General features: G+C 40.5%; 1 protein-coding gene across 5 annotated transcripts in view; it reads right to left on the bottom strand.

The window, feature by feature from the left end:
- The window catches only part of POC1B (POC1 centriolar protein B), a 122976-nt gene that overhangs the window by 66977 nt on the left and 34326 nt on the right, over nucleotides 1–21673 (bottom strand). For 4 of the 5 annotated variants that reach the window (XM_030548579.1, XM_030548581.1, XM_030548583.1 and 1 more), the window contains 2 exons: nucleotides 20108–20260; nucleotides 2086–2172 (listed from right to left, as the gene is read on the bottom strand). In XM_030548579.1, coding sequence (XP_030404439.1) covers nucleotides 2086–2172; nucleotides 20108–20260 — 240 coding nt within the window. The remainder of the gene's footprint in view (nucleotides 1–2085; nucleotides 2173–20107; nucleotides 20261–21673) is intronic. The other variant, XM_030548580.1, reaches the window with a different exon arrangement.

Here is a 21673-nt window from a genome sequence, read left to right as displayed (position 1 = left end):
TGTTTCCTATCTTTTAACCAGTTACTGATCCATGAAAGGAAAGGTCTCTTTTATCCCATGACTGCTTACTTTGCTTAAGAGCCTTTAGTGAAGGACCTAGTGAAAGGCTTTCTGAAAGTCCAAGTACACCTTATCCAGTAGATCACCCTTGTTCACATGTTCGGTGAGGCATCATTTCACTTTACTAAAGCCAAGTTGACTAGTCTCCAAAATATTGCGCTCTTGTATGAGTCTGGTAATCCTGTTTTTTTTACTACATTTTCAACCAATTTGCATGTTAAACTGAAGTTAGGCTTAGAAGCCTGTAACTGCCAGGATCACCTATGGAACCCATTTTTAAAAAATTGGATGATAGCTAATGTGCTGCCAGTCATCTGGTACAGAAACAGATTTAAATGATAGATTACATAACATAGTTAGTAGTTCTGCAATTTCATATTTGAATGTCTTCAGAACTCTTGGGTAAATTCCATCTAGTCCTGGTGAGTTATTACTGTTTAATTTAACAAGTTGTTCCAAAAACTCTTCTACTGATACTTCAATCTGGGACAGTTCCTCAAATCTGTCACCTAAAAGGAATGGCTTAGGTGTGGGAATTTCCCTCATATCCTTTGAAATGAAAACTGATGCAAAGAATTAATTTAGCTTCTTCATAATGGCCTTGTCTTCCTTTAGTGCTCTTTACCATCTCAATCATCCAGTAGTCCCACTGATTGTTTGGCAGGCTTCCTACTTCTGATGCGCTTAATTTTTTTTTTGCTCTTTCACTCTTGTGACTGTAACTTTTAATTTTCACTTATATAGCTTCCTCATTTTTGTATAGGTAATCTTTCTGAAGTTAAATGCTACTATGGTGGTCTTTTGTTTTGGTATTTTCTCTCCCGCTATTTACAAGAATTATAAAATAAATACACAGTAAAGTGAGTGGATTATTTTGACCCCAGCTAGGTAAAGAGCTACATTTTCTTGGTGACACTGAAAAACACAACAGCAAAATTGCTAAGGAGATCAAAGCATCTGAATTACAACAGCCAAATGTTATGTGAGGATTTCAGTTTGGGAGAAAAGAGGGTTAAACATCACTAGAACCTCTATACAGCATTTCATCCAAGGATCTCAAACCACTTTTAAAACATTAAATAACTTACCACACACCTGTATATAGGTGTTACTAACACCATTTTATAGATGGGGGCAGAGAGATCAAGTGACACAAAATCTGAGGGAAGACAGGGAGCAAAACACACATCTGTTGCACAGTCCAGTGCTTTAACGATAAAATCATCCATCCATTCTAGCCATATGAAACCTACTTATGGTGATTACCATTGCCTTAGAAAGCACACTCTTTACAAATCCTGTCATCTAATACTTAAATTCAGTGGAACAATTTCAGAGATAATAATTCAGGGGGAGGGAGAGGGAAGGAGGAAACATTTTCATCCTAGAAGAGGATTTCTCATTTTAACCTAACTCTAGAACAGTACATCCTTTATTATCCAACACCAAGTGTGCATTTTTCTCCTCCTACGAAAGCACCATTTAAATATTGCCTTTCTTTCCTCCCACACGCCACTGTTACATGAAAGTGAACACTAAAAGGAACTAATCCTATCATTCCTTCTTAGAATGATGTGCACTAGTTGACACCATAAAAGGAGAAAAATCAAATCATATCATTATTAGCACTCTGTCAATAAGAAGACTGTTCTTTGTTTTTCAGTACATGTCTACTTGTCCGCAACTTAAGTTAGCAGAGTCAAATATTTCATAAATTAAATATTTACACAGGAACAATATGTGATTTTTTCAACAGCTAATTATGAGCTTCTCTTCAGTACAATAAAAGGTTAAATCTCTTAAGCCAAGTGAAAACTTCACCCTTGCACCATCTTCTGCTTAACACTGAATTGTGGAAGGAAATTTGAACATGGTGGCTAAGACGTTAAGACTCTCAATAGAAAAACTATTTACTGGACTCTGACTACATTTTATCAATTTAGAAAAGTCCACATTGCCACTAACCTATTAATTTAAACTATGCTTTGTCCTTCCAAACATGTCCCCCAGCCCCAGAAAACTTACCGGAGAACTGAAATACACGGAGGAACTAATATCTACAACAGGTGGGTCAAGCGTTTGTGTATCTGTCACATCAAAGCTAGGATCTATCTGTCAAAAACAAATTTTGCTGTTAGTATTTCTGTATCAATAGAAAATGGAAACAAGACTGAGCCCACAAAGATCATATGTTAAATGAGGGCATCCCTATCAACACAACTACAGGTAAGGGTAATATATTCATAAAAGGAACTGCTTTCTTGAAGCTTTTCCTGTTATCATAATCATAATGTATTGGTAACCACACATTAAAGAAACCAATTATATTAACGCAGATCATATCAAATAGGTCAACAGTCCATACTTTTGTTATATACCTCAAACACCCCGAAAAAATAAATTGATTCTAAAGATTCTCATTCTTAGCACAGGAGCTACGAATCAAGAAGTTAAATTTTATGATAGAATATGAAAATGTAGGAGTGGAAATAGCAATTATAAAATTGATTTAATCAGGGCAGTTAACATTGATGTTACCCAAAATTTAAGCCAGCTGCTGATCTCCAGTAGAATCACTAATGACCTTTGAAGAAATGCATTCCAGGAAGCTTTTTTCCAAGCTTCCAAATGTGGCTGCTATATATTTTCTCATGTGATCTGAAGCCCAAACTAAAAGGGAAGTATGTAGTTTCTGCAGTCTATTCTTCTGAAGATTCCTTGTAAAATTTCTGCTATGCTTTCGTCTTTTTCCGCTCTGGAAATATGATTGTACGTAGATAGACTATGAGTACAATTTTCAAAAGCATCCAAGTCATTTAGAAGCCTAAGCCCTACTTTCAAAAGAACTCTAATTCTCATTTGCAAATCATGTTTCTTTTTTAGGTTATGAGGCAACAGTGGTTTCTGTGGTAGGTCAAGCGTCTGAATAGAAGTCACGATGTCTGAAAAACATGCAAAAACTGATTCATGGTGAGCTACTATATGAAAGTGATTGACTATGAAGATCTGTATTCTGCCTGAAACGCATTACATAACTACACACCACAAACTATCAGAAATCTGTGCTGTCAAGATACTAATTTATTTGATATTGTTTGGCTCTATAAGCTTGAACAGAAGTTAGAAGTGCTTGAGTTGTACCTTTTGAAAATCTTCTTTATCTAAAATGGGAAAGCTAAGAGAAATATTAATGTGAATGTAATATAAAAACCTCATGAAAACATAGAAATTTCTTACACTTATCATAAGGTTTTATATGACTGCCAATTACCATAGTATCTGAGCATCTTGCATGTAAAATACACATAATAGTTTACTGTGGACTTCAGAGTGATTTTGTTTTTGAGTAAAAACTCTAGTTGGGGGGAGATTTGTCACAGGCTGGCTGGCCCCTTAAGGGGTGTTGGAAGCAGCCTTGGCTGTGACAGATGAGCTACTGTCCCAGCTGACCTGACTGGCTAGGAATCAAATGGCCCTATTTAATTATTAGACTCAGTTGGGAAGAGAGCATGGGATGCCTGTGAAGAGCTGAGAGAGCTCAGTCTGGAGAGAGAAGCTGCAGAAGGGCAAATGGCACCTCTGGCAGGCCCTGGAGAAGGATAACTCCCAGGAAGACAGCCTGGAAGAGGATGAGGGAAGACTCCCACAAAGGGAAAAGCCCTGAGAGTCAGAGCTCTATAGCAGATGAGGAAACAACTGAACGCTGAGCCCAGATGATGCAGAACCCTTTTCTCTATGTTGTCCTATATTGTCCAAGTTTGTTACCAGCACTAGGTGGTGCTGAGAGAGTTACTGTCTGGGAGAATTTCTGGGTGCAGGGGCAACTGAGTTGAGTGTCATCAGCATACTGTTGACAGCTGAGTACATGGCATCTCACTATATTTTGCACTGATTTCATGTAGATATTGAAGAGAGGAGATAATATGGATCTCCATGTGCAGCCATTTGAAAGAAAAAGACCAATTACCCATTATGACACAGAGCTCTGGAGGAGAGGAACGACTGGAGCCACTGAATGCTGAGCCCTGTACTCCTGCTATGTCATGCAGGTCATATATTATTCCAAAATATGCTGAAGACTTTGGAAACTTATCCCCTATGCATCAATGACTCATGAGCACACTCTCACTCACTCATGCCCGTCACCCCAATCGGGGTATGGGCCGCCAACCACAGATCTCCAGAGTCCTCTATCCTGGGCCATTCGTTCTAGCTGGTTCCAGGTATAGTCCATTTTTTTTCCTATCAGCCTGAAGGTCGCGTCGCCAGGTGTTTCTTGGACGGCCTCTTTTCCGCTTGCCTTGGGGGTTCCACCGCAGTGCCTGTCTGGTGATGTTAGTTGGCTGCTTACGTAGTGTATGTCCTATCCAACCTCACCTTCCCCTTCTGATTTCTTCCTCTGCTGGGAGTTGACAGGTCCTCTCCAAGAGGTGGATGTTACTGATGGTGTCTGGCCAGCAGATCTGGAGAATCCTTCTGAGGCAGCTATTAATGAAGGTCTGGATCTTCCTGATGGTTGTTTTGGTTGTCCTCCAGGTTTCAGCTCCATACAGCAGGACTGATTTCACATTGGAGTTGAACAGTCAAATTTTTATTGCCAAAGACAGCTCTCTGAAGCTCCAGATATTCTTGAGCTGTAAGAAGGCTGCTCTTGCCTTACCAATCCTGGGGGCTTCCATTCAGTGTGACTGGGTCATTGCTGATGGAATTAATCCTAAGGATCTTGGTCTTGTCCTTGTGAATGTTGAGGCCAAACTGTGATGACGTGGCTGCCACTACAATCGGTCTTCTCTTGCATCTGCTGTTTACTGTGTGAAAGGAGCGCAAGGTCATCAGCGAAGTCCAGGTCATCAAGCTGGGTCCACAACGTCCACTGGATTCCGTTCCTACACTCGTAGGTGAATGTCTTCATAATCCAATCGATGACGAGGAGAAAGAAGTGGTGACAACAAGCATCCTTGCCTGACTCCAGTTTGCACCTGGAAGCTGCCCTCGATGGATCACTCTACAGTGTATACCGTCATATGAGTTCTTGATCAGGTTGACCACCTTTGCTGGGATGCCGTAGTGCCGAAGGAGCTTCCAGAGGGTCTCTCGATCCACGCTATCGAACGCTTTCTCATAATCAACAAAGTTGATGTACAACGAGGAGTTCCACTCCATAGACTGCTCGACTATGATGCGAAGCGTTGCTATCCAGTCTGTGCATGATCTATTCTGCCAGAAACCTGCCTGTTCATCTCGTAGCTGTGGATCGACGACATCCTTCATTCTCTCTAAGAGGACTCGGTTGAAGACCTTCCCTGGCACCGACAGGAGTGTGATTCCTCTATAATTGGCACAGTTACTAAGATCTCCTTTCTTGGGGATTTTGATGAGATATCCCTCTTTCCAGTCTACCGGAATCACTTCTTCTTCCCATATCTTCTCAAAGAGGGGGTACAGCATTTCCACTGAAGCATCCAGGTCTGCTTTCAGGGCCTCTGCTGGGATGTCATCAGGTCCAGCCACCTTCCTATTCTTCGTCATGGTGATGGCTTTTCTGATCTCATCTCTCGTTGGTTTATCGCAATTAATTGGGAGGTCCTTGTTGGCTGGGTTGATATCTGGTGGATTTGGTGGTGCTGGTCTGTTCAGGCGTTCCTCAAAGTGCTCCGCCCATCTGTTCATCTGTTGTTCTATTCCTGTTATAGACTTTCCCTGCTTGTCTTTAACGGGACGTTCTGGCTTGCTGAACTTTCCAGACAGTCGCTTGGTAGTATCATACAGCTGTTTCATATTACCGCTGTATGCTGCCTGCTCCGCTTCTGCTGCCAGTTCATCCACATACTCTCTCTTGTCTTTCCTGATATTCCTCTTCACTGCTCTATGGGCTTCAGCATACTCTTTTTGAGCTTTGGCCTTTGCTGCTCTAGTCCTGCTGTTATTGACTGCTGCCTTCTTCTTCTATCTTGATCAAAAAGTCTCTGCTGTGATCCACTGTTTCTGCTGGTGTTTCTTAATTCCAAGCACTTCCTGGCATACTGACCTAATGTGTCTCTCACTTTCTGCCATCTGTTTAGTACACTGTCTTCCTCTTCCTCAGACCGATCCTGTAATACTGAAAACTTATTCTTCAGCGTCAGTCCAAAATCTTCCTTGGTCTTATGGTCCTTCAGAAGGTTGACGTTGTACTTCACTCTTCTGTCTGACGCGTCTATCCAGTTCTTTTTCAGCTTCAGCTTCAATCTGGCCACCACTAAGTGGTGGTCGGACACCGCGTCTGCTCCTCTTCTAACTCTTAACGTCCTGCAAGGATCTTCTGAACTTCTTGCTAATGCAGACATGATCGATCTGATTTTCTGTCATGCCTGCTGGTGATACCCAGGTACTCTTGTGGATCTGCTTGTGAGGAAAGATGCTACCTCCTATGACCAGGTTGTTAAGTGCACACAGATCCACAAATCTCTCTCCATTCTCACTCATCTCTCCCAGAGTGTGGGTCCCCATGACTTGTTCGTATCCTGTGTTGTCAGGTCCAATTTTGGCATTAAAGTCTCCCATAAGGATGATGATGTCTTTGTCTGGGAGAATCTCTAATATTTTCTGGAGTCTGTTGTAAAAATAATCTTTGTCTTCCTCTTCGCTGTCATTAGTTGGAGCGTAGCACTGAACAACATTCATCTTAATCCTCTTCATTTTAGTTCTGAAGGATGCTGTGATGATCCTGGGACCATGTGCCTCCCAACCAATCAGTGCTCTCTGTGCCTGCTTGAACAACATGAAGCCTACTCCCTGCGTGTGGGATGCGTCGCTCTCTTCATGTCCTGAATACAGCAACAGCTCTCCTGTCAACAGTCGTCTCTGTCCCCCTTGCGTCCATCTTGTCTCACTAATGCCTAATAGGGTCAGGTTGTTGCTCCTCATCTCTGCTGCAACCTGCACCGTCTTTCCTGACTTGTACATGGTCCTCACGTTCCATGTGCCTATGGTAATCCTCCTGGTTGCAAGAAGGGTAATCGGCTTAGTGGCTTCCTCATGGCTTTTACCACCCAGCGTCATGCATCTTTGAGTTGAAGACCGATCTTTTTCCAGGGTAAAAGTCTCTGTTGTCTCTATTGTTGGCGTTTCTGTAGCAGGTTGATTTTTTATGAGGTGGAGTTGCTAGCCCCACACCCAACCCTCCTCCTTTATCCTGACTTAGGACAGGCAGATGGCCCCAAAGGACCTCTCTGGTGGAGTTGACTCATGAGCATCAAACTCAAAATTATTATAAAACCAGATATCTGCTTCTCTTGTGTATTACAGTCTCTCTTCCTTAAAATCCCTTCTTAAAATTCAATTTAATAAGCTTGCCTATAAACCATAACTTTAACTAAATCTAAACCACCACCAAAACATACATCATCTCATGTGACTATATAATCTTTGTGTTCATTTTTCTGCTTTCTTGTGCTGGCCGCACCCTCTCTGCTGCTCACTGAAACCTGGGACACACTCTGCTCAGGGCTGCTTGGTTAAGAGATTTTCTAACTAGTTAGCTATTTTCTAACTAGCTGTCCTATTCTTTCTCCATCCTTTCCCTTTGTTTTCCCCTCTTGCTAGCCCTTTGTTTATTTTGACCCCAGTCACACAAGCTGCTTCATATGTTAACGGATCCTAACACCCATGAGGAGGCCCAGTGAAGTTAGTGAGGCTGTACATTTGAGCGAGGGCCTGATTACGTGAAGCAACATACAGATCAGGACCCTACACTATGTTTTTCTGGTTAGGGAATCCACTTGTTTATGTGAAGTGCTATGCATGTCTGTGGATCCCTATGTTTTTATATCATTTCCATCATCTTGTTATCTGAACATCAAACCCTCTGATACGTTCTTCAGTTCAAACTTGTTTGGTCCAAATATGTTCTTACAGTCCAAATATTTGGACTGGATAAAAAGTAAAAGAGTGTGTCATAGGGCTAAGGAATAGTAAATGAATTGCATGCCCAGTGTGAGGAATAGGGTACCTCTAAAAAGAAAGTATCTTACACAATGTACAGCTGTGGTATATCATAATGCAAGCCTTATTGTACAACACAGTTGAGTTGAACGTATTAACTTAAACAAAAAAACTTACAAAATGCACTTAAAATATTGAGAGAATAACTCTAGGAGTTGCTCTGAATTTACTCCAGTGTATACGAGATCAAAATTTGGCCCCCAACTGTAACTGCTCAACCAATCTCTCTTCTCACTATTGCTTGCAGCACCTTTACTTTCTGTCAAGGATCATTACAACAACATACATGACAAACCACATCCATAGTTTAATTTCAATTCCAAGGGCACACTATTCAATACAATCTTATAGCAAATAAAACACAATAATAAGCACATTTCACCACCTTTTTCCATTTTCCAAGGGCTTTACAAACATTAGGGATACTTGCTGTCATTCACTGAGGAGTATTGCTGTCATTAGTTCAAAACTAGCATTTCAGCAAAGGACACAGAACTATTTTACAGAAGTTATAGTGAAACTAAACTATTTCCCAGTTCAAGGCAGATGCAACAATATTAAGCAAAGAAAATGAATTTATGTGGAGAGCATAATTTGCACTTTTGTAAAAAAAATGATATTAACATTTGTACTCAAGTGGCATTTTAAAATTATCTTATTTTAGTTTGGTTAGGCTATCCTATTACACTTACATAATAACCAAAAATATTGAAATAACCATCCACAGATTTATTTCTAAAGTTTTTTTCAGAAAAGATATCTAGAACTTGTCTACACACAGGTTACATTAGTTTAAATAAAGAAAGGATGCAGTACTGATTTAAACTGGTGCAAGTTTGTGTATGACCATTCTACATTGGCTTAAATCTGGTTTACTTTGGTTTAAGCTCATCTTCAGAGGCAAACTAAACTCATGTAAAACAGATTTAATCTGGCGTAAGGATGACCACACAAAAAGTTGCACCAGTTTCACTAAATAGATGGAACATTGCACCTTGAGCTAAACTGGTGCAACTCTGTTTAGAGTAAGCTGTAGACACCAATAAGAATGAAAAATGTAGGCATAATTTCTTGTTCTTCCCTACAACTGTAATCTCCAGCAATATGTAAAGATACTTGTTTTCATCCATGCAAGCCACTAACATTAAGTATTTGGTGTTTTCCTTCATGTGGCTTTTTACCAAAGATAGCTATATATTCTGTTCTGTAGCTGTGCTGTACAGGATGTATAGCAAGGAAATTCATTTAAAAAAAAAATCCCTAGCCATTTAGAGAGTAAGGTGAATCATGAGCAATAGTCAGCATAGGCTGATAAAGAATAAGCACTGCCAAGCAAACCAGACTCTGGTTTTATATAAAAAAATAAAAATAAAAAAAATAAAAAGCAAAAATCAGTTGACAACAGAAGCATACTGCATGTAATATATTTGGGTTTTAATAAAACATTCATTACTATTTCCTGAAAACTTAATTAAAATTGGCTTAGATAAGAACTTAATGCAGTGGGCAAAGTCTGGCTTGATAACTGTAAACAAGAGGCAACTCTAGACATGAATGACTATGAACTGCCGCTGTGAAGGACAATGAATCACCTGCCCATGGCAAGCGCAAGAATTATTCTAGATCCTGGTGGTTAAGACATTCACCTAGGATGTGAGAAGCCCAAGTTCATGTCCCTGCTCTAATGACTTTATTTACACACCATGGAACAGCTTCAACAGGACAGACTGAGAAAGACCCACAACAGAATACTCCATAACCCAATGGCTAGAGCGTTCTCTTGCCAAGTTCAAATCCCTTTTCTGCATCAGGTAGAGGGGGAAATTAAAGCGGGGTTTCCCATATCCCAGGAGAGTACCCTAACAGAAGAGCTAAAAGTTATATGGGTGGTTTTCCTCCCCTCCCTTTGGCATTTCTGAAAATGTCTGAAATTGAAACAAAAAACATTGGAACAAAATGAACCAAAATATTTCGTTTTAACCCAACTTGAATTTTTTTTTTGCTTCTCCAATTTGCAGAAAAATTTAAAAAAAGAATATTGGTTTTGATTCAACACAAAATGATTTTTTTCCCATGATTTTTCACGAGTGCCAGCAAACTGAAATATCCATTATTTACCCAGCTCTACTTAACAGGGGGGAGAAACATGGGAAATGGTCATCCTGAGAGAGACCTAGAAGTGATACTGGAAAGCCAGTAGATACGTGATCAGACTAAAGAAGGCAAGGGGACTTTGGATTTTTCATGCAATAGCAATCTCATCCTGGAGCAGGAAGGTAACAGTCTCTCTTTATGTGAGTCTGCAATATGTTTCCTGGGCACAACAGAAAGATACTGACAAGGTGGAGAGAATTCAAAAAACAACAAAAAATATAAGGGCTGCAGAGCCTGTTTACAAGATAAAAAGGAGAACTAAATATGTCTAGATAAAGAAAGAAAGTAGAGAGGGCAGGACATGAAACAATGTACAAATATTTGAAGGGTATAAATACTGAGGATAATTATTTAGTGTAATACATATAAGCATATCTAAAGCAATGGAATGAGGCTAAGAGAATATTTAAGACAAATCTCTCAAAATATTTCCTGATATCAAGATGAACTAGATTGTAGAATAGTCTCCCCAAGGGTACTGGTGGAAATTTCATTTAACTTAAAAAAATAATATAAAAAAAATAAAAAAAAGAGAATGAGACTTGCCAAAACCCTAGAAAGTACAGTGTATCAGATAATTCTTCATTGACGGGGTGATTGACTAGAGAATCTTCCTTAGTTAAAACAGTACCTAATCAATTCGGTTATAATATTAAACATGTTCATTAATCTACTCTAATAATTTCTAAAGGAATATTAACCTTTGACCTATGCAATAAAAAATAAGCACTTCTACAGAAATTTCCATTCAAAGAACTCTCAGCACTTTCCGAGTATTAATTATTAAAGGAAATTTGGTCTTAAAGTAGAGGATAATAGCTAAAGAAAATGAGGTAGACTGAGATTAGGTCATTTGCTGAAGATCACAGGGAAAAAAGTATGGCAGAAAAAATTACTAGAATCAAGGTCTACTGTCTCCTACTTCTGTGCTTCAACCACATGATTGTTATTCTACTGACCTCCATTAACTGGCTTGGAGAGAGTAAATATAAAAATATTGTTATACACTATAGTTTTATAATGCGTTTAATCTGAAAATCTGATTTTGTGCTGGGTAGACATCCTCAAGGTAAAACAAAACAAGAAAATATTCTCTGATTTTTACTGCCACCTAGTGTGGATTAGTAGTCTGTTCATCTAAGAAAAATGCTAATTTAAAATTACTCAGAAAATTTAAATTTGCAACTGGACAAGAAAAACATATTCAAACTCATAATACAAACACAATGCACTTAAATATAACAGAATATTACATTCAAGTTTGAACATCTTTTTTAAGTGATTTACTAGCTCAACCTTCCATCCATTTGAAAACCTCAACTACATACGGAGGATTCAGTTAGAGCAGAAATACAGAAAGCTCAAAAAACACAACGTAGTCTCTTCCAGAGCGGTGCACATAACTTAGCATATTACACTACAACTGTACCCCTGAATAATTAAACCTAAAGCAAACCTTGCTATCTCCAGATAAATAATACACAACTTATGTTTTCAATAGAAAATCCATTTAAAAAAATATGGCATGAAAGACAAGAAGTCCCTTATGTACAGAACATGTTCTTCCCATTAGAAGTTTAACTGTAAATCTAAACCAGTTTTGTGTTGTGTAATTTTAATCTAGTCTTTTTTATTCAGTGTTTCCTACTATAATTCTAGATTATTATCTAGATAATTATGATGTTAATTACTGCACATATAGCAGTTTATTTGATTACTCCCAAAGCCGATATGTATTCCATAGGAAAGGGGACTAAATTCCATGGCAAGAATGCTTAAATTCTACAGCAGTGGTTCCAAAACTGGGGTTCGTGAACTCCTGGGGGTTCACAAAATGGTACAGGGGTCTTGGGGAAAAAATTCCCTAATGAGGGACAGAGCTGTTTGTAGGAACCCCAGGCAGCACGGGGCCAGCAGCCCGGAGCCTCTGGACTTCTGAGAGCTAACCAGATCAAAGCAAGCATGTCTATCACATGGAGGAGATTTAAACTTGAAGACTCCTTATAAGAAATGGAAAGGAAAGTAGATTTTTTTTTGCTGTTTTTAAAATTAAATAGGCAGCTAGTGTTGTTTTTAAAATTATTATGAAGAACAAGTTTAAGCTTTAATGTAACGTGCATTGTTTGCCTGGACTGCTTAAGACCTGAATACTTGTGTAGGAGGAACTCTGAGTTGGCGTCTTAAATATCTTCATGCTGTTTCATATCTGGTACTCCTTGATGAAACATAAGAGCCTTCTCTTATAATAGGCTTATTCAAAATGATATAAGCTACGAAAATGAGATCTTGGAAGAATGTTGCTGTTTTCATAATGTAATAAAAATACTGTAATGATAAATAGTGTATAATAAGCATGTCATAAAACAAATTTTATATTTCCAAAATCACTGCTTTTATAAATCAGATAAAGGAGAAAATCCATGGAAATATTCATTTTTAGGGGGAGTTCGTGAGACTTGATATTTTAGTGAAAGGGGTTCACAGGTTGTTAATGTTTGGGAACCACTGTTCTACAGTAATGTTAAAATGACTCTGTAGTCCAAACGTGCTTTCCTATCCAGTTATGCCTTGAAAAACATTCAATGGCAATTTAGGGGTTTACAATATTCAGAGGCAAAATAAGTCAATGCTTATTTTCAAATATGATAACCCAGCTCCAATTTGTGGGCCTCAACTCCTGCAGAGCGGTCTACTAGGTGGCCAGGCTCAGAACCTTCTTGTCCCCCTTTAGGCCAAGAAAGAGTAGCTTGCAGCTGGCTTCAGCAACTCACTTCTCTAGGCCTTGACTTCTGTGTTGTTCTCTAGGTAGCTCAAACTACGGGTACATCTGCACTATGGGATTATTCCGATTTTACATAAACCGGTTTTGTAAAACAGATTGTATAAAGTCGAGTGCACGTGGCCACACTAAGTACATTAATTCGGCGGTGTGCGTCCATGGTTCGAGGCTAGCGTCGATTTCCGGAGCGTTGCACTGTGGGTAGCTATTCTATAGCTACCCCATAGTTCCCACAGTCTCCCCTGCCCCTTGGAATTCTGGGTTTAGATCCCAGTGCCTGATGGGGCAAAAATCATTGTCGCGGGTGCTTCTGGGTAAATGTTGTCACTCATTCCTTCCTCCAGGAAAACAACGGCAGACAATCATTTCGCGCCCTTTTTCCCTGGATTGCCCTGGCAGACGCCATATAGCACGGCAACCATGGAGCCCGTTCAGCTTTTTCTTTTTTTTTTTTTACTGTCACCGTATGTGTACTGGATGCCACTAACAGAGGCGTTACTGCAGCGCTACACAGCAGCATTAGTTTGCTTTTGCATGATAGAGACGGTTATCAGTCGTTCTGTACCGTCTGCTGCCATTGTAAATTGGCAGTAAGATGACAGTTATCTGTCATTCTGTGCTGTCTGCTGCTATCATGGGTGCCCCTGGCTGAGGTCGGCCGAGGGCGCAAAGGCAAAACTGGGAATGACTGCCCGAGTCAATCCCTCCTTTATGGTATCTAAAAATAGAGTCAGTCCTGCCTAGAATATGGGGCAAGTGTACTAGAGAACCAGTGTATCAGAGAGCACAGCTGCTCCGTGTCAGATCCCGCAGAAATGATGAGCTACATGCCATTCACGGGGGGTGCCCCTGCAACAACCCCACCTGTTGCTTCCCTCCTCCCCCAACCTTCCTAGGCTACCGTGGCAGTGTCCCCCCCATTTGTGTCATGAAGTCATAAAGAATGCAGGAATAAGAAACACTGACTTTTTAGTGAGATAAAATGAAGGGGAGGCAGCCTCCCGGTGCTATGACAGTCCAGGCAGAACATTAAGCGGTGCAGGGAAGAGGAGCCCAGCATCCCGCTGCTATGATAGTCCAGGCAGTACAGAATCTTTTCTTTACACAGGAAAGGAGGGGGCTGATGGAGCTCAGCCCCCAGTTGCTATGATGAGGACGGTTATCAGCCGTTCTGTACCATCTACTGGGAATGACCGGGAATCATTCCTATTTTTACCCAGGCGCCCCTGGCCAGCCTCACCTGAGGCCAGCCAGGAGCACTCACGGGCTCATGACAAGGACGGCTAGCTGTCCTACTGCACCATCTGCCACCAGGGAGGGGAGAGGAGCGGATACTGCTCTTCAGTGCCGCAGCATCGCGTCTACCAGCAGCATTCAGTAGACATAGGGTGACACTCAAAGAAGTCAAGAAACGATTTCTTTCCCTTTTCTTTCACGTCGGGGCGGAGGGAGTAAATTGTCGAGCTATACCCTGAACCACGCCGGACAATGTATTTGAACCTACAGGCATTGGGAGCTCAGCCAAGAATGCAAATATTTTTCGGAGACTGCTGTGGACTGTGGGATAGCTGGAGTCCTCAGCACCCCCTCCCTCCCTCCATGAGCATCCATTTGATTCTTTGGCTTTCCGTTATGCTTGTCACACAGCACTGTGTAGCCTGGAGATCTTTTTCAAACGCTTCGGCATTTCGTCTTCTGTAACGGAGCTCTGATAGAACAGATTTGTCTCCCCATACAGCGATCAGAACCAGAATCTCCCGTACAGTCCGTGCTGGAGCTCTTTTTGGATTTGGGACTGCATCACCACCCATGCTGATCAGAGCTCCACGCTGGGCAAACAGGAAATGAAATTCAAAAGTTCGCAGGGTTTTCCTGTTTACCTGGCGACTGCATCCAAGTTCGGATTGCTGTCCAGAGCGGTCACAGTGGTGCACTGTGGGATACCGCCCGGAGGCCAATACTGTCGATTTGCGGCCACACTAACCTTAATCCGATATGGTAATACTGATTTTAGCGCTACTCCTCTTGTTGGGGAGGAGTACAGAAACTGATTCAAAGAGCCCTTTATATCGATATAAAGGGCCTCGTAGTGTGGACGGGTACAGCGTTAAATCGGTTTAACGCCGCTAAAAATCGGTTTAAACGCATAGTGTAGACCAAGCCTAAATTTCTAATTTTTCTCTGTTCACAGGCTGTAAACTGGACTCCAGCTCTGGCTCCCTAACTTCCTGGCTCCATGGACCTATAGTCTGATCTATTAGGAGAAATTCTTAAATTGTTTAGCTTATGAACAGGGAGGAAGTGTCACTTGTAATCCAATTAATTCCTCCTTGTGGGGAAGATGGGTAGTAAGAGGCAGAAACAATCAGGCTCCAGGTCATGGAGACAGAAAATAAAATATCAGATGCTTGCATCAACCAAAATGGTGAATTTTATGGCATATCTGAAAAATGCCAATATTTGCAGCTACGCAACCAGGAGGTCTTAATTAAGATGAATGGGACAATTCAGAGCTATTATTTCAGGCTCCTTGTTAACATAGGAAGACAACACTGGATCTATTTATACCAGTGGTTCTCAGACTTTTCACATAACAAGCCTCTCTGAGTGTGACCCCTCCTTATAAATTAAAAACACTTTTAATATATTTAACACCATTATAAATGCTGGAGGCAAAGCGGGGTTTGGGGTGAAGGCTGACAGCTCGCAACCCCCCATGTAAGAACCTCACCACCTTGTGAGGGGTCCTGATCCCCAGTTTGAGAACCCCTGATTTACACTCTATAGACATTCTCAAGACTATGGGTATGTCCACATTGTAATAAAAAACCTGAGGCACTGAGTCTCAGAGCCAGAGTCAGCTGACTCAGGCTTGTGGAGCTTGGGTTGAGGCACATCTCCCTCACAGGGTCTCTGTGCCCAGACTCCAGCTCAAGCTGAATACCTACACACGGGATGGGCAAACTTTTTGGGCCGAGGGCCATATCTGGTGGGGAAAATGTATGCAGGGCTGGAGCAGGAGGTTGGAGTGCAGGAGGGAGTGTGCGGTGCAGGAGGGGGTGCAGGCTGCAGAAGGGGCTCAAGGGAAGGGATTGGGGCACAGGAGGGGTGCAGGATGTATGAAGGGGCTCAGGGAAGGGGGATGGGGTGCAGGAGGGATGCAGAGTCCAGGAGAGGGCTCAGGGCAGGGGTGTGGACTGCAGGAGGGGGCTCAGGCCAGCGGGTTAGGGTGCGGCAGGGAGCTCAGGGCAGGAGGTTGAGGTGCACAAGGGTGCAGCAGGAAGCTCAGGGCAGGGAGGAAGGGTGAGAGGTGTACGAGGGGACTCAGGGCAGGGAGTTGGGGGGTGAGCGGCAGGAAAGGTTTGTGCTCTGGCCTGGCACCGCTTATCTAAAGTGGCTCCAGGGTGGCAGCGGCATGCACCAGGGCCAGGGCAGGCTCCCTGCATGCCTGCCCTGTCCTCAGCCCCGCGCTGCTCCAGAAAGCGCTGCATCCCCTGGGGGAGGGAAGACGGAGGGCTCTGCGTGCGCTGCCCTGGCCAGGCATCCAGGTACCTCCCCTGAAGCTCCCATTGGCCGGGAACCGCAGCCAATGGAAGCTGCGGGGGGTGGTGCCTGGAGACAATGCATAGAGCCCTCTGCCCCCCCACCTGGTGGCCACAGGGAAGTGGTGCCGGCTGTTTCTGAGAGCGGCGCAAGGCCCATGGCGCCACGGGGGAGTAATACCGTGGACCAGATCCAAAGTCCTGAGAGGCCGGATCCAGCCCATGGGCCATAGTTTGCCCACCCCTAATCTACACTGTACTGTTATAGCCCAATAGCTGAGCCAGCTTACCTTGGCCAGCCATGGGTCTTTTATCACATTGTAGACATATTCTTTATAAGGTTTTTGTTTTGTTTTTTTTTTAAATGAAAGCTTACTTTTTTAGAACTGCAGAATACTTGGAGCTCTGGTTACTCCTAATCTCAAACATCAGACTGATCATTTTAAATTATGTTCATTTATCAAATCATAAAATTTTACAAGCTATAAAGATGGAATTTGGTGCCGTGCATTAAGACACATAATGCATCTGAATTTTAAGCAGGACTGGATAAATTCCTCATTAGTTGTGATCATATATTATAATAGTAGCTACCAGTTAAACTTTAGGAAGTAGAGTGATCCCCTGGAGGATTCAAAGATACCTTCACTAGTGCCATGTGTACAACATTACACAATCATCAAGATGCAGTATGGATGTACTTACACCTTCCCTAGAAGCTTCAGGTTTCTGTCACTATAGAAGGCAGAATATCATGAGATGGACTAATTAAGGAAGTCCCTAAGATTCATAAATTGTGCTTTTTTTATGAAAATGTTGTTCAGTTTCAGTCTTGTTTGATTCCCACACACACAGTCATGCATTCTCAGGGTATATCTATACTAGAGAGTAACTGCACTGGCACAGCTATGGCTCTGCAGCTGTGCTGCTGTAGACACTTCCTACATTGATAGAAGGGTTTTTTCTGTACATATAGGTAATCCACCTCTCTGAAAGGAGGTATCTAGGTCAACGGAAGAATTCTACCATTGACTTAGATGCACCTAGATGCATTGGAGGTTAGGTCAACCTAACTACATCACACAAGGCATAATTTTTTCACAGCTCTTAGCACTGTAGTTAGATCCATCTAATTTTTAGATGTAGGCCAGGTCTTAGTATTTTTTTCCTAAGGCAATTAAATAGCTTTTATGCCTGCTATAGAGGCCTCTAGGTCTCTTTTTTGACATGTTTTGTAGTAATATATTCAACTCTTCTTGAATATTCAATCTTCTTCAATCATTGAGGGGCCCACTTAAGAATCTGGGGCACAAATCAGTACTTGGTCTTGCTAGTGAAGGCAGGGGACTGAACTCAATGACATTTTGAGGTCTCTTCCAGTTCTATGAGATAGGTATACTTAATATTGCTATATTGCATTTCTGTTTCCATAAAGGCTTGAAAGGTCATGCACTCTTTTATTACTGCCACTCAAAATTGAATAACCTATTTGTGGTTTGCCCTTAATGCTTGTATACATTCTAAAGAATACAAAAAGCAGCTCCTGGGGCCTCTTAATGTGGTACAATGCTCAGCATCACTGGCTTCATTTTAAATATAAATAAGCCTCAGATTTAGTTAAGCACTAACTTCTCATTTGTTTTTTGTCAAAGCTAAGCAGCTCTGCATTTTGTTTAATGTTTCCATTTACTTACACACTGGAGACATGAGTTACTAGAAGGATTAAGTATCTTAACAAGATTGTCCTACAGCTGAAATACACTACATACTCCTATTTGTGTCGGGGGAGGGGGGAGGGAAGAATGGCAGGGCTATTTCAGGGGCAGGAAATGAAGTATTAACAAAAGAAGAGTGAAGTTATAATCTGAAAAGTGACTCTAAAATGGCATAATGAGACACGGGATAATACATCTTCCAGGTCAAGTTTACTCAGTTTAGAAAACTTTTTTCTGAGACATGCAAACTGAACATGGGATATGACAGTCAATTTGTGTTATTACTAGTTCATGAGCAGTGAACCCTACACAACTGAGGTGCTTCAATTATACAATTGATTGTACCTGCTATATAATACACCTCACTCGGAGGCAAGGTTTACTGGTAAGGCATACTCAGAAAAGGACAGCTTGACTTTCACATCTTCAATTTAGTTTGCAAGTCTGAATGTTCTTTAAAAAAAAAAACCCAAAAAACAAATTTCTTTCACATAGAAACTGAGTACACTGGATCTGGAAACTTTCAGAGATGGTAAATGCTTTTACTAACAAATGCCACCTCAAAGATTTAGCTAATAAATTGGTCATTCAAAATTTTAAGGCAACCTTTTGCTATCACTGGCATTATTGTTTGCTGCTCTGATGATTCATCAAAGCCCATATACACCATATGAGACAGCTGGAGAGAAGATACAGCACTTATTTCATTACCTCCTATTGGCAACATTGTAATATTTTTTTTTAATTTTGCTGACTGAATCAGAAATTAGAATGGAGAACTTAAAATCACAGAAACAATAATAAATTGCCAAAGTTATTATTGGTCATCTACATATTGTTGCTGACTAAGTTTGGCACATTTTTTATTTGTGCTATCATGCTGAAACCATTGCTTTTTAATATGACAAAATGTTACAGCTAGCATAACTATCTGCAGAAAAGAAGAGTAAAGGGAGATTTGATAGCAGCCTTCAACTACCTGAAGAGGGGTTCCAAAGAGGATAGAGCTAGGCTGTTCTCAGTGGTGGCAGATGACAGAACAAGAAACAATGGTTTCCAGCTGCAGTCGGGGAGGTCTAGGTTGGATATTAGGAAAAGCTATTTCCCTAGAAGGGTGGTGAAGCACTGGAAAGGGTTACCTAGGGAGGTGGTGAAATCTCTATCCTTAGAGGTTTTTAAGGCCCAGCTTGACAAAGCACTGGCTGGGATGATTAAGCTGGTGTTGGTCCTGCTTTGAGCAGGGGATTGCACTAGATGACCACCTGAGGTCTCTTCCAACTCTAATCTTCTATGATTCTTTCTGTCTGATTATAAACACGAGGGCCAACAAAGTGAAGTACCACAAACATTCAAGTATAGTTAGTGCTAATGAGAAATGCCAAGAGACAGCATTCTGCCCTTAGTTGCTCACAAGAACACAGAGCTTGTATCCAAAATATAGACCCAAATCTTCCTCACTACAATCAAGAATTTGCAGTGCTAGGAAAAAAAAAATGGATCAAGCCACACTTGATAATTTACTTTAAACAATTCTAAATCTTTACAGTATTCATTGTTTAAGGTTTCATTAATGAGAGGGAATAATTTCTGAATTACAATAATCATTAAAGTCTTATTTTCATATTATGAAAATGAGGATGTCTAACTTTTAGAAAGGCTAATAAAGATATTTCAATACATTCAGTGTCTGTTTCTAAAAATTTTATATTTTTTGAAAAAAAACGCTGATACTGATAATAAAGGACAAGAAATTGCTTAGTATTGCATTATCTGATGCCACATAGACCTCGTCTCAGCAGAAAAGGTATTTTGACAGCCAATGTTAGTTAGAGAGAGAAACTGTAAATATCAGTGTGGATAATCATGGAACTTACTTCAATTGACTGAGATTGCCCATCATGGGGATGAGGTGATCTTGGATAAATATCAAGAAGGTGAGGTGGATCATCAGTATGTATTCTTCTAATATGTTGTTTAAGAACTTCCTTATAGTTAAATGTATCAAAATTGGTCTTCCACAGTAAAACCTGTAAATCAAGCAACCTTATTAAAACTGAATAGTTTTTTAAATAAGGAAAATAACTATTCAAAAGGAAAACTACAAGAACTTGATTTTCAGAAAGTAATGGTGCAAATCTTCTGCTCTCCGAATTGCAATACAATAGCTATGTGCTATTTCCATAAAGAACCTACAATATCATTTTAAAGGCAAAACACTGTTTAAAATAATAAAGGATCAATGTTATGAATTTTACTTTCAGCATATGCTAATATCCAAACCATAACTGCTTAGTGATATTCTGTTGGTTACAGTTAAAAATACAAGCACCTCAGAACTTGTAACAGAAAAAAACCCAAAAAACCTAACAAGACATGGCAATATAAGATTTTGGACTTTTAACTGAAATATAAATAAAGAGTTTGTCCCCTGACAAACCTATGCTTGCAGAAGATAAAGAAATGTTACGAATTATAGCATATGCTCCAGACCCCATCCCGATTCTAATAGATTAAAGAATAAAACAGGGTAACATACTGAACTAGAAAATGAAGGATTGTTGAAAAAGATTAAGAGCTTTGATATAGCTATATTTTACTAATTTGTAATTATGAATAATTAATTATAGATAAGCTAACACTTAGGTCAAGTCCTCGCCTGGTATGAGTGTGGTTTTGTCAATTCTTTGATATAGAATTGCTGAATTGTTTAAGATGATATTTGCTGTCAAGATAAGTAATGTATTGTGTTGGAAGATGCAAGTAAGAGGTACACAATCATGTAATGATAAATAATAAATTCTTTTTCTGGGAAGATCCAGGAACATGGTGACTCAGAACATGATCCAGAACCTACAAAACTATCCGGAAAAATGCAGAAGTTGGGTAACTGAAGTTTACTCATATGTAATGTATGGGTACATATAAAAATTGAACAGGTGATGTGCTAAAGTGCTACGATCAATTGGATAAAATGAAGTAATTTGGAACACAGAAAGGTACAAAAGACCTAAATGAATAACGTCCAAACTGTAGAAACACTGAACCAGAAACTGAAGTACAGGACTAAAGGACCAGACCAGGAGATCAGAGGGGGCAATGACCATCATGGAAGATGAAAGGACTTCCCAGTGCCCCAGAATGTGGTAACTTGGGTTGTTTACCAATTCCGTCTTCTCTGTTATTACTGCATGGCATAAATATATGTTCAGACACTGTAAGTAACAATAATTCTGTCAAATTTTATAAAAGGAAAAAATTAATTAAGCCTAAACCACCACATTTGGTAAATTGTTCCAATAGCTAATTCCATCACAGTTAAAAAAATTCACTTTATTTTTAATCTGAATTTTTCCTAGCTTCAACTTCCAATCATTTGATCTTGTTATGTGGATCTGTGCTATACTGAAGAGCCCTATTTTATCAAATTTCCATTCCCCGTG

The sequence above is a fragment of the Gopherus evgoodei genome, chromosome 1, assembly GCF_007399415.2.
Source record: "Gopherus evgoodei ecotype Sinaloan lineage chromosome 1, rGopEvg1_v1.p, whole genome shotgun sequence".
NCBI classification, from domain to species: Eukaryota; Metazoa; Chordata; order Testudines; family Testudinidae; genus Gopherus; species Gopherus evgoodei.
This window is presented reverse-complemented; position numbering and strand designations above follow the sequence as displayed.